Here is a 12929-nt window from a genome sequence, read left to right on the forward strand (position 1 = left end):
CAAGCGCAGCTACTTTTCTGCAACTGCATGGACTGTCTTTTCCGTTTGCTTCACCTTCTTCACTTTGTTTGACCTTTGTCAGGTTAATGGGAATTTGTGAAACAGAAAACAGCAGAATTCACAGACATACAGAAGACAGCTCTTAAATCCTGGGATCACAGAGCCTTAGACTAGGAGATAATTTGACGTGGTTTCCTAAATGTAATGATTCTAAAAACTAGAATTTAAAATTTTAATTAAAAATTTTTAAGTTACATTTTTAAACGTAATGAAAGGTTTCATGATTTCCTAAGGCCATGGAACTCAATGGGGGTAGAGCCAGGGCAAGAACCCCCCACCATTTCCCTGTCCAGACACCTGTCCTCCATTACTTACATTTCTTGGATACTTTAGATGTGGAATTTCTACTCCAAGTTCCCCTTTTACTTCCTATAATGTATTATTTTATTATATTATTATTGTATTTTGGAACGATGTTGTGATAAAAGCAACAACTATGGAAAGTATCCAGGAGCAAATACCGCACCTTCTCTGCACTTGGGCAATTGACTTTGAATCTTTTGTCCACCAGATGGTAGAATCTTCATGAATTTCTGCAAACTGGCAGCTTAATCTTAGGTTTCCAGAGTGGTCAGGAAACATCTCAGCTTGGATCTTTTTCAGTAATACTGGAGCTAGAAATGAGAGATCAGCAGGTCAGCGTTCTTATAACAGTTGCAAAAAGCTTTACAGTGGGCAAAAGACTTTCTCATCTCATCTCACTTAATTCTCACAACAATCTCCAGAGACAAGGATAATAGGCATGACCCTCAATTTATGGATGAGAAAACAGTGTCTGAGAGATGTGGCTTGCCTAAACACTAAGAAAATGCATAAATCAGTCTAATTACTTTTCACTACTTAATGGTCCTTGAGTCAGGTCTGTAATGCACAGATGTGAAATATAACTTGAGAGGCAATTTTTTTTCCCAAAGACGGGTAGCGGGGCGGGGGGCGGGGGGTGCGTGAAGGAGGGTAGGGAGGAGGGAGGAGGAGGATTTCAGATACCTAGTCTATAGGACCTTGTTCAAATAAAGATGCTTACTGGATGGTCCACGTTAAAATCAGAACTGGGGATTAGGGAGTAAAATAAAATTTGAATTATCCCAATAATTGTGGTTAAGCCCTCAGATGGAAAGGCAACTCAACAATAGCTATTTGCTGAAAAGTAACGCGTTCATCATTCCTCTAATTACCGTTGCCTTTGCTGAAGATAGCTGTTATGTCTGATGTGAATGAAATAGGAGCAATAAGGAAATGATTCCCAGAGTTGAGAGGAGACCATTGAATATCGCCTTTTTAAATCAGGAATGAGATCTCCACAAGCCGGGCAAATGTGTAATTACTCAGGGCAGCCACTGGGAGGCAGCATAACCAAGAAGACAAATATAGAAGACCCAGCCAGGTGGTGGCAATCATTTGGCAAGCAGTGGGGTTGCTGGAAATGTGGTGTCTGTTGGTTGGAGACCAAGTTCCATAACTCCGCAGCTTTGTAATATAAAATATATAATCCACAGCCAAGATGAAAGTCATCAATACTGTTGCTGTTTGCTCTGTTCCTACAAATTCTACTGCTGTGAAATAGTCTATGCATTAAGGGTGCCTCCCATCTCTCCTTGATGCCAACAGACACTCGGATAACAGACACAGAGGGGGGCATAGTTGCAGGCTGTTTCATATTTACAGGCTGTGCTGGGTGTTCAGGCACACAGCCTCAAACTCTTGGTCCAGAGTCCTGACCAAGCCCACCTCATCTGGGACACACTTCCTCAAGGGCCCTTCCAACACCATGGCAGTTTTCACGGGTGATCTGTGGAGACCTAGAGGTTCCTAAGTTGCCAACCCCTCCACCACCTGCTGTAAATTCTGAACGCAGAGAAAATTAGGGGACAGAGGAAAGGGCATAAAATGAGCAGTGGGATTACATGAGGGTCTTTGAGAGATGAAAGCTGGCTTGGACAAGAGGCCTCGGGGCTTGGAAAGGAGCCCTGTCTGTGTGGCAGCAGCTAAGAGGAGGCCTGGGAGAGGAGATGTCCAAAGTAAAAAGGTTACTCAGTTTGTTTAATTTCTTTCAGAATCATCCGAGTCACCCCCCACCCCCAAGTCTACCTCACCAGGTCAGGGAGGGAGAGCACCACCCCTCCCCAAATGCTGTACCCCATCTTTGCCGCCCTTTGAGCTCGGGGAGGCTGGTGGCAGCTGAGAGAGATCAAAGTCCCCAACAGCGTGTGGTTACTAGAAAGTCCTTTTCCCTGTGGGTAACTTAAATAACCATGGACAAGCATTCCAAATAGATTGTTTCCGTCTGGGGTAAACCACTTTAGAGATCTTTGAAAACATTGCTTCATTCTCTTAAAATGTGCTTAAAAACACATATACTAGCAACCTGGATGGATCCCTCCAAACTCTTCAGAAGATAGTTTTATATTTAATTCTCTCTGAAACAGGGCCGAGGGCCCATGGATGTGGATGGAGAATGACAAGCATCGCCTAGAAGCCTGAGGACTCAGCAGGGAAAGAGGGGAACCCCTCGCCTGCTGCAATATCTCCTCTTCTGACTTCGTGAACAGGTTGCACGGCAAGGGAAAGAAGAGTTCTGATGTAAAAGAGGCTAAAAGTCGGGATATAGGGTGAAATGTGGGGTTAAAGTGATTCCCCAGGCCACGCAGAAGTCACAGCAGTTACAAGGGCTCTGAGCCTCCAGGGGTCTGAAACCTGGAACACATACCCCTAGGCCTTTAGACTCAGAAAGCGAAGAGTGAGTTGGAAAGAAATTTTTTAGACTCAAATTTGGAAGGAAACCCAATGTTCAATGAAGCCATTTTTAATGCAAATCAATGATGAAAGAAGAGACTCCCAAATTGTACCTAAATGTTTATTTCTGGAAATCCTGCTCAGCATGTGGTCTATTTAATTAAACTAATGAGCTATACTGATTCATGTGTCTGCTTATCTTTTACAAATAGGTTTTAACGGGTAATTAACCAAAAGGGCATTCTCATCGCACTCCCTCCATTAAGCATACCTACAGGCACCTAGAGGCGAGGCTCTCCCCACAGATCCCCGGGAACCTGTTAGAAATGCAATTTCTCGAGCCCATGCGTGGAATTGGAAACCCTGGGGTGAGGCCCAGCACCGAATTTAACAAGCCCTGCAGGTCATTCTGGGCCACTCAAGGTTGAGAACCTGGGTCTATAGGCCGAGCCATTTGGTCACAGCCATGGGGTCAATGCTTCACCTGAACTACCAAGGACTCAGGAGGACCCAGGAATCTGACATCGGGCCAGCAAACCCAAACTTTAACAGGGATAGAGAGCAATGGAGCCTCACCTTTCCCTTCCCTTTTGCAAGGTGGCTTTTTTGGGTCTTCGTTCTCATCCGTGCATGATCCCGACGTGTCGAGTTTAGGAATCTTTTTAGGAAAGCTCCCGTTCTTTCTGGTGTTTTCCCTTTCCTCCAATCTCAGCCTCAGGGCAGCCACCTTGGACAGAATTTTCTTCTTCACTCCCTCAGTTAAATGTCCACTACCTGTGATTTCTTGCTTCTTCTTGGCTTCCTCCCAAGCAGGTACTGGGGACCTTCCCATCTGGGCTGCCATGCGACGGGGCCTCCCCTCCCCTGACTTTCTCCCACGGCCCGGGGTGGGGCCCAGGTGCCATGGGTCCTGCAGTGTCTTAGGAGCTGTCTCTGACACACGTTCTCCCGAAACCAAGGCCAAAGTCACTGCTGGTGAGCTGGATGCCCTTGTGGGTTTGGTTTCTCCACTTTGGGGTGCCTCTATTTCAGGTTCCTCAATTCTGTGGCTTATTGAAAGGTCTGTGATGTTTCCTTCAGGGGATGAAGTAAAAGGCAGCTGAGTAAGACCACCGGGAGAGGGCGAATGTTTCCCACACTCACTCTCTCTCTCTCCCCTCTCCTTCGAGTCAGAAAATGCTTGTGGATGGTGTCTGGGCTCCACTAAATGGTTCTCAGGGACATCGTGAATTTGACCTGCGGCGTTGTCTGTGTCAGCTCCAACAGAAGCCTGCGTCAGGACTGCAAGAGCACTGGGAAGAGGTAACGTGGGGGAAGCAGCACCTGCCGCGTCCTTTTTACTTTGCTCGGCCTCCCCAGTGCTCCTCTCGCGGCCTTCTTGTGCCTGGCTTCCGCTGAGTCCCCCTGGAACTGCCACCCCACCTTCATCAAGACGCGGGACTTGCAAAACGGCAGGCTGGACTTCGCCTTTGGCTTTGTCATGCTGACTGGGTTCAGCCTCCCCTCTCTCACTGGCTTCTTGGCTTCTATTGGTGCTGTTTTCGCTTGGAATGGTTTCCCCACTTTGCTGGGGGCATGGGCCTGGAGAGCTGATGGGTTGGACTTCCACTCTCTGGCCCAAGCTCCCAGCATCCAATTGACTCTCCTCTCTGACAACCCCCAGGGTGGAGCCAGACGGCCCCTGGATTTCCAACCTGGCCCACTCCACCACACTCAGCTCATCGATGGGATCTACTGAGGACTCGAGGATTTCAGGGCGGGGCAGAAACTGTTTAAAGAAGGCAGGGTGGTCCACACCGACTTGGTTTTGGTTTTCCTCTTGACTTGGACTCACATTGCTAACAGTTTCCTGCCGTCCCGTTTTGGAAGCCTCTGATGGCCAACCTGTGACACCGTCATCTACAGGGTCCACAGACGACTCCAGGAACCGGGGTTGGCGCAAGTACTGGGAAGAAAGACAGCTCCAGTGTGCACGCCTGGCTGGTTTTCTACCTTCGTAGACCTCTCTGTCCTTAGCCAGGGCTGAGCCAGCCTCAGCCTGGGGACCGGCGGCCGATGCTGCGGGTTCAGAGGGGTCCAGCTCAGGCCCAGCAGCACCTGCCTTTAGCACGGCAGCCACAGCCCAGACCCCGGCAGGAGTCTTGGCACCGGCTTCTGACTCCTCGCACTCAGAAGCTGTCGGTTGTCTTGGTGGCCAGACCTCGGAGACAGAAGCCTCTAGAGTCATAGTCTTGGGCTTATTGCCTGCTTCCCAATGTGCTGGTCCACTCTCTGTAGACCCCTCCAGGGGGCTCTGAGAGAGAGGCGGAGCACTACTCACAGCCTGACTGTCATCTTCCACAGCTGCTTTGGCCACCACAGACACACTAGTCCCCAGGCCTGAGCTCTGCCTTCTTTCCTCCGTGGAGTTTGCTGATGACTGGTCCAAGGGCAGCAGGTCTGTTTCCCCGTGTGCAGCAGATGTCATAGGCCAACTTTCTTGGAAATTATCTTCAGAAAGGGAACCCTGGTGGGTCAGGCTCTCCCGCTGAATCCTCTGTGTTGTTTCACTTCCCTTTTCTTGGAAATTCTCTCCAAGGCTCCTATGGTCTGCTCTGTCCATGGTCTGGCTCTTATCTCCAGCCTGGTTACCAATCTGAAGAGGGGAAGTGCTGCAGGAATCTCCCTCGGGGGGCGGGGGAGCACAGACATGGACTCCTGATCCACTGGGAGCCATGCAAAGTTCTTCGGGAGACTCGGAGCCATTTAAAACATGACCCTGCGGTACATTGGAAGGCAGTTGAAAAATATTGCCATCTGGTACCTGAGCTGAGCTCTCCTCAGGGCCATCTGCATGGCTGTTCTCAGCAATGGAAACAGGGAGGTATTTGGCTGAGTGGACTTTGGTGGCAATGGTACCAGCTGGTGTGTTCCCACTCTCCCTGGTCACCTGAAGACACTCAGGAGTAGCAGTTAATGCTGTTGGCTTCTCCTGAGAAAATGTCACAATTGAGCTGTGATGGGCTGGTGTGTCTGTGGCGTCCGAGGCACTGGTGCTGGAGCTCTCATCACCTTCTTTGCACCGCACCAAAGAATTCTCAGGAGATAGAGGCTGTCTCTCCTCAAGCCCTCCCGAGATGCTGGGGCTCGGCCTCTCCTGTCCTGTGGAGGTGGAATGCTCCACCTTGGCCAGATGTTCCCCTGTGGATCCTTCACTGGCTTTTTGTGAAATGTCCCAGGCGAGGGCATCCCTAGGTGCAGGAAACACGACTGAGTCTCTACCCTTGTTGCTTTTGTCTGTGGACTGTGGAGGCTCAGCACCTTGTGTCTGAAGAACAACATCCAGTGTCTTGTCATCAGGAACACCTGAATCAGGTACTTGGCTTTGACCCTCTGCCAGCTCTAAGTCCATGGAGCAAATTTCTTGAGGTGAATATTTATGAACTGGGGCTCCAGCAGGAGCATCCATGGTGTCACCTGTGCCTTGGTGGCCTGCTTCAAGACGCTCCATCAAACACTCTGCTTCTCTGCCCCCTGGCCCATGGCACACAGCTTCCAGGGTGGGGGCAATATCTGCAGGTGCAGGGGAAGCGACAGAGAGAGCCTCGGGCTCTCTGGGGCCATCACTGCCCTCCTGAGGGAGATGCACTGACAGCTCACAGGGGGACATAGTTGCATGATTGGCTTCTGGGAGATTCAACTCATGCCCTCGGTCTTCCCAGGAACGTCCAGGTGAGTTGACTTCTCTGTCTTGGTTTTCTTCACGCTGTGGGCCTTGAGTACAGCTCTCTATCTCCAGGTATTGGGTCAATGATGCATTTTCCTCATCAGCCCCTCCTAAGTTGGGGAAGGCATCTGTTGTGGTCCCAGTGAACGCAGACTCCTCCCCAGAAGGCTCTGAGAAAGCTGGCATCGGGCTGAGAGAGAGTCTCTCCCTGACTGGTTCCTGAGTTTGCACCTAGGAAGATGAAAAGTGATATTAATGGAATTGTTCCTGGGAGAGCCCACAATAGGGTATAACCACAGTCACAGGAGTGTTAGTCCTTGAGGACTTTAATTATGGACACGAGGAGCAGCAGGAGTGATTGAAATCTGAATGTTAATCCCCAAACTTGCTCTAGCTATTAGAGCCTTCCTGGAGAAATGCAAATTTAAACAACTGTATGTTCCAGAGGACCGTTGGTCAAATTGCCCATCATAAGCAGAAAGCCTCCTGACAGTCATTAGTTAATGATTTTTTTTTCTCTCTCTCAGAAAAAAGAAGATGAAAATAAATTGAATGTTAACTATTGTGTTCAAGTAAGTCCTAAGAGCTTGTGTGTACCTTTCCAGAAAGATAAATTTCACATGAGCATAACAAATGAGAAATGCAGTGTTTGTAAAGTAGTAATGAGCAATCTTTGTCCCCAGAGATGACGGTTAATGATGTTACTAAAGAACAGAGAGGCCCATCCTTTGAGCCCACCTCTAATGAAGTAATGAGATTATGATTGGCCATCAGCACTGCCAATCATTTCTGCCCAGGAAAATCTTGGAAAGTCTCCCTCATTTTAAAACAGATGCCCTGTGGCAGGCAAACCATATTCACAAGAAATAGGTACCCAGGACTGCTTAGGTTTTTGTGAAGAGAGAGGAAGGGAAAGAGGGAGGGAGGCAGGGAAGAAAAAAGAATGAATCAGTGAACATATCTTACATTGTGAGGAGGGAACCCATTATGGTACTATTTTTTTAAAAAAATTTTTTATTGATTTCAGAGAGGAAGGGAGAGGGAGAGAGATAGAAACATCAATGATGAAGCAGAATCATTGATCGGCTGCCTCCTGCACACCCCACACTGGGAACTGAGCCCACAACCCAGGAATGTGCCCGAATCCAACTATGACCTCTTGGTTCATAAGTGACGCTCAACCACTGAGCAACACCAGCCAGGCCCATCATGGTACTCTTTGAATGTTCTGTGATATTGGCTATTGTTCAAGGAAGCAGCAAATTCTTTGACTAAACTCTTGTCTCTTGAAACGTTTAGCTCATTGAATATTTCAATGCATATGAAAATTACGCCAGGCTAAGAAGAATGGGATTGCTACTAATTTTCAGCAAGTGTCCCTCCTTTGCCCTAGGACTCCTGCTCTGCAGCCGCCCCGTTCAAATGAGTAGGAACCGATGGCTGGGCTCAAAGAGGGAAGGAGAAGTCTCTCTGGCATTGGACAAAGTGGAGCTGCAATGTTCCCATGCACGTGTGGCTCTAGAGTCCTGAGGCGTATGTCCACCAACACAGGTGAGACCCGTCACTGCCTTTACACACAGCCAGTGGGACACAGGCTAACAGTGTGACACACCTACTTCCATTCTGCCCCAGCGCCGCTATTGCCAGCAGGGATTCACCTCTCATTTCCTCCTTAAAGCCACCCTGAGGTTCATTTAACTCAGGTTTTATTGGCATGAAAGTGCTAACTGAAGAAATTGAGTATAATTTCTTGGACTATTAACTCCATGAATATGCATCGATTCAGCAAGTGTTTATTTAATGCTCCAGTGTACTAGGGAGCATCCCAGGTGCTGAGGGTACAATATGGGCAAAATGCCCATCTGCAGGATGGTCCCATTCTGTGTTGTATTCAAGGCCTGTCACAGGGTTAGCATGAAGCAGATGTGACACGTTAGCACCGAGCAAGTGTCACATGTTAGCACTGAGCCGAGGTGACACGGTTAGCACCGAGCAGGTGCTCTACAAGCGCTTGTTGAAAGAAGGAGGAAGGGAACGAGCTCTGTACCAGGTGAGACAGCTTTGCCCAACTTCACCCATTAAAACTCAACATTTGAAAGGTTTGGACTCCTCCATTCCCGACTTTGGGACAACTCTATTTTAAAAGAGACTCAACTGTATGCAGGGGCAGGTACTAGTCCACATTCTCATGTTGCTAAAAAGAAAAAAATGGATTTCTCTTTTTCTAGATCCATTTTTTCTTTCTCATCATATTAAAAGGGAAAACAAGAAAGATAATCTCTGGGAAATAAGAAGCAAAGTTTTTAAAGGGTATGAAGGAGTTAAAGGTGTACATGGTCTCATCTCTATATCTGCGACACATGTATAGAATAATGTTCTTTTCGTTGGCTACTTTGGTTCAGATTTTTTGTAATGAACTATAACACAACTATACTGAACTAATAAGCACAGAAAATGTGGGTGGCTTCCTGGTCGTGATTTGAGATGTGCAAGGACACTGACTAATCTAAACCATGATGGCCATGCTCTCTCTAGCCTTCCTCTCCTGCCTGAATCTCCACTACCTATGTCCGTTCTTTATTTTAAGATCTTGCCATCATCACGATATCATCAGCGCCAATAGACATTTATGGAGTAGCTGCTATGTATGAATTCTCTGCCAGGCCCTGGACAAATTCTTCCAAAGGGCTCAAGTTAAAAGCCAGCATGTCACTTGCTGGGATGTTACCCACTTGTTACGGCCTGCTACCATATCAACGCAGTTACAGCCTGATGTGGGGAAGAGAGGGACACCTGGAAAGGCTAAAACACAGGGCAAGTAGGCTTTGAGTAGGGTGAGTCTGGTCATTGATGTATATCATCGTAGCCATGGTATTGTGCCTGGGTTTACAAAATAGTCATGTTCCTGTTAAGGTACACTCACTCCTCCTCTCTTGCTTTTAAAATAAAATCCTATTTCCAAATAGGCTGGTGAAGTCCCACAAGTAAAATAAACAAATATATGGGGAATCCTTGACTGTGTAAATTCATTCACTTGGCAAACACTTTCTGAGCACCTACTGGATACCAAGCTCTGTTCTAAGTACCGGGGAAGCATCAGGGAAAACATAACAAAGACGTCTAGCTTTTTGGAAGATATGTTCAAGCCACAAACCATGTCATTGGTCCACCGATAATGGGAAATTCCATAAATTTAATTTGAACCAACCAATGGGGTTTTCTCAAAGTGGAGCTTTAACAGCCCAGTATTTACCTGTCAAGGCTCACATCTTCAGTTCCAAGCACAAGCTCCTTGGGGCTCATGCAGAGGCTGTCTCCAGAGAAAGAGAAACCACTGACCTGCACCTTTCAAGCAATTCAGACCTTTCTTTGGGAGGAGCCCTCTTAGTTAAGTCCCTCTGAAAGGACTCTAAGTGCTTCTCCTGCTGCTCAGCTGTTCTCCTCAGGAGGTTTTGTTATGCAGGAAAATTGTACTCATTCTGGTGAAAAGGAGGAGGGTTTGGGGCTCTGGCAGGAAGCCTAGTATGATGGGTAGAGTGTGGACTTGGAGGACTGGCCACCTGAGTTCAGTTCCATCCAATACTGCATGCATGACCCCAAGCAGTCTCTTTGGCCTCTCTGACCCTCTGACTCCTCTTCTAGGGCTAACCACATGCACATCAGCACCATCCTGTCAAGGGCCTGACATTCACTGACAGTACTTTCCCTCGGTTCTCTGTGAAAATCAAGGCAAAAAGAAATCTGAGTGACCCTGACAAGCAGGGCAGTGTGCTTTGGACCTTGTAAGGGCTTTCTCATTTAATTGATAACATAAATCTGAAATATTGATGCTTTCATCTCTTCTTTAGGTGCATAGCCAGGGTCCAATCAAAAGACAGAAACCACATATTGGTTAAATAGGGGCAGTTGAATATAAAGGATAGTTAACTGCAATGAAAGAATAACTATAAGACATAGGGAACCCCTATGGGACTTCCTTGGTGAGGGACAGCACCAAGGAAGAACAATGTGGAAGGGGCTCAACCCTAGTTGGAGAAGGTCCAAGCAGGCCACCGGAGAGCAGAGAAGCTCCAGGCCACAGCTGGTCTGGAATTGCTGGGTGGACACTAGACCATCCTTCCTTGGGCAGGCGGGGAGCAGACAGTCTTCAGGTCACTGGCAGGGGAGAGGCCAAGGCCTTCAGAGTGAGTGGGCTACATGCGGTGGGATAGAGAGAGGGAGCAACAGTCCTGGGTGTTTGGGGCCATGGGGAACTGTGCCTCGGTCCTGCAGGGGCCTCCAGAGAGAATTTGGATGTTGGTATAGGCAGGAGGCCTTCAGAGTGGGCAGGCCATGCCGAGCTCTCCATTCTGAGTAGAGGGCTGCAGGAAGGTCACCACAAGGCTAAGGTAACAAGGTCACAGATGGACCATGATCTGGGCTCTATGGCTGGGACAGACCTGTGGGATGGCCACAAACCCATACCACTGATTCCCAGCAATGCTGAAAATGACAGGAATGGCCTTCCTCCTATAGTGTCCGACCAGCACCCTCTGATGAGCATGCTTCACATCGAGCTTATTTTAAGAGGCACAGTAACAGAATTCCATCAGTGAGCATTGCTGATGGGTGCATTTGGGGCTGAGAAGCAGTAAATTGGAAACATGAGGTCGCTGATGTCCAGGGTTAGAAATTGCCCAGGGTCCCACAGTCAATGGCAGAACCAGGATTTACAGTCAAGTCTGTTGGCCATAAAGCCCTTTCCAACCCAACTTTTCTAATAGAAGAAGTTAAGACAAACCCCACCAACAGGTCAGGAACTCCCCTAATTTAAACTCAGAACTTCTGAGGGTCAGAGACACTGGGTATGAGACTATAATCATCCTCATTACATGCAACATGACGACATGTTTATTTGTTGGCTTCTAAGGGCTGGAACATTATGCTACTCATTTCTGAATTTCCAGAACCATGAGCATAGCAGGGGCTGGGTTAATTTTGCTGAATGAATAAGCATATGAATGAACACAAGCAGGGGAAAGCAAATTTAGTAACACTTCCCAACCTGGTTTTGAAAGCAGCATTAAGCTTGAAAACTTACACTGTTCACACAGCATTTTGCAACACCACCTCTATTCAACATTCCTCCCATTCTACAAACATTGTGTTCATTTGTTGGCCTTTCCAAAAATTCTGCCTCCTAAGTGTGTCTGCCATGGATCATAAACAGGTGTGTTGCCCTGTTGTCCACCCTGTGATAGTCAGGGTTATACGCCTCTTCATTAACGACAGTGTCCTGGATGCCAACAAAAGTGCATGCCACTAATTTGAGTCACTAACAGTAGAAGGTGGTATGAGATGAGATCTTCCTTCTCAAATAGCTTATAATCCAGCTGAAGAGATAAGATGCACATGGGAAATATAAATCAATCACAATTCTTGACAAGTGCAGTCTCAGGAAACTTCTCAATTGAGTAGAATGGGCAGTAGATGTGGTAGGTGCTGTTGGTTGACTAACTCAACAACATCCCCAAGCCCCTTGTCCTTGCTGGCTCCAACTAAAGTAACTGGAAAACCACACTCTCACACACCCCTGCATAGCAAGATGGAGCCAAGGGGTCAGTTCTGGCCAGTGAGATGTATGGGGAAGTCCAAGAAGGGGCTTCTGGGGAACCTTTGCTTTGCTTCTGTAAGGTACAGATATGGGGAACACCTTGTCTACCCCCTGTCTTCTTCCTTCAAGGAGGATGCAATGCCTGATGCTGCAGCTGTCAGCTCCCAGTCAGAAGGCAACTAGCACGAGACTGAAGAGCTAACACACCATGGCTGTGGGGCAGAGAGAAAGGACTTGGGAGCCTGCAGCCGTCTTTGAGCCACTGGAATAATACTGAGACCTTCCAGACTTTTTGTGAAGTGAACAACAAAGGTGCTTATATTTGAGGCCACAATCAGTTGGTTATTTTGTTGACTGCAGCTAACAGCAGTCCTAATTAACACCAGAGGACAACATATTGCTGAAGGTGAGGGAAAAGGCCTATGAAGTTCACCCTGGAGCCCTTCTGGAGGTGCTGGGTGAATCAGGGTAGGGATTAATTTGAAGGACAGTATCACTAAGGGCAAAGGGCTGGTCAATATGCCAAGGGATCCAAAGGGCCTGAGGCAAGATGAACTTGGAGTCCAGTGGGGGAGGGAGAATGGGGAAATGTGAGAAATTGGATCATCAAAGCCGAGGCCATGGTTCTAAAGGCAAGCACAGCCCCCCAGGGCTGGGAGGGTCAAGCGCTTAGCTCCTCACTCACTTCTGCTGGCCAGCAGCACCTCCACATGTCCTCCTGTGGGACAACTTTTCTAAATCCTGGTACTTTTTAAAACTTCTTTCCTCCTTATCTGGACTAGATGCAAATTGCATCATGTCCTTCAACAGTTGTCTACACATCATCAATTTTCCCCT

At 47.7% G+C, this 12929-nt stretch overlaps 1 protein-coding gene across 1 annotated transcript in view; it reads right to left on the reverse strand.

Moving 5' to 3' along the window:
* ALPK2 (alpha kinase 2) overlaps positions 1 to 12929 on the reverse strand; it is an 84881-nt gene that overhangs the window by 22404 nt on the left and 49548 nt on the right. Inside the window, exons 4-5 of the mRNA XM_054724185.1 lie at positions 3370 to 6730; positions 527 to 674 (exon numbers count right to left, since the gene is read on the reverse strand). Of these exons, the coding sequence (XP_054580160.1) occupies positions 527 to 674; positions 3370 to 6730 (3509 nt within the window). The remainder of the gene's footprint in view (positions 1 to 526; positions 675 to 3369; positions 6731 to 12929) is intronic.

Source organism: Eptesicus fuscus, chromosome 12, assembly GCF_027574615.1.
Source record: "Eptesicus fuscus isolate TK198812 chromosome 12, DD_ASM_mEF_20220401, whole genome shotgun sequence".
Classification (NCBI taxonomy): Eukaryota; Metazoa; Chordata; class Mammalia; order Chiroptera; family Vespertilionidae; genus Eptesicus; species Eptesicus fuscus.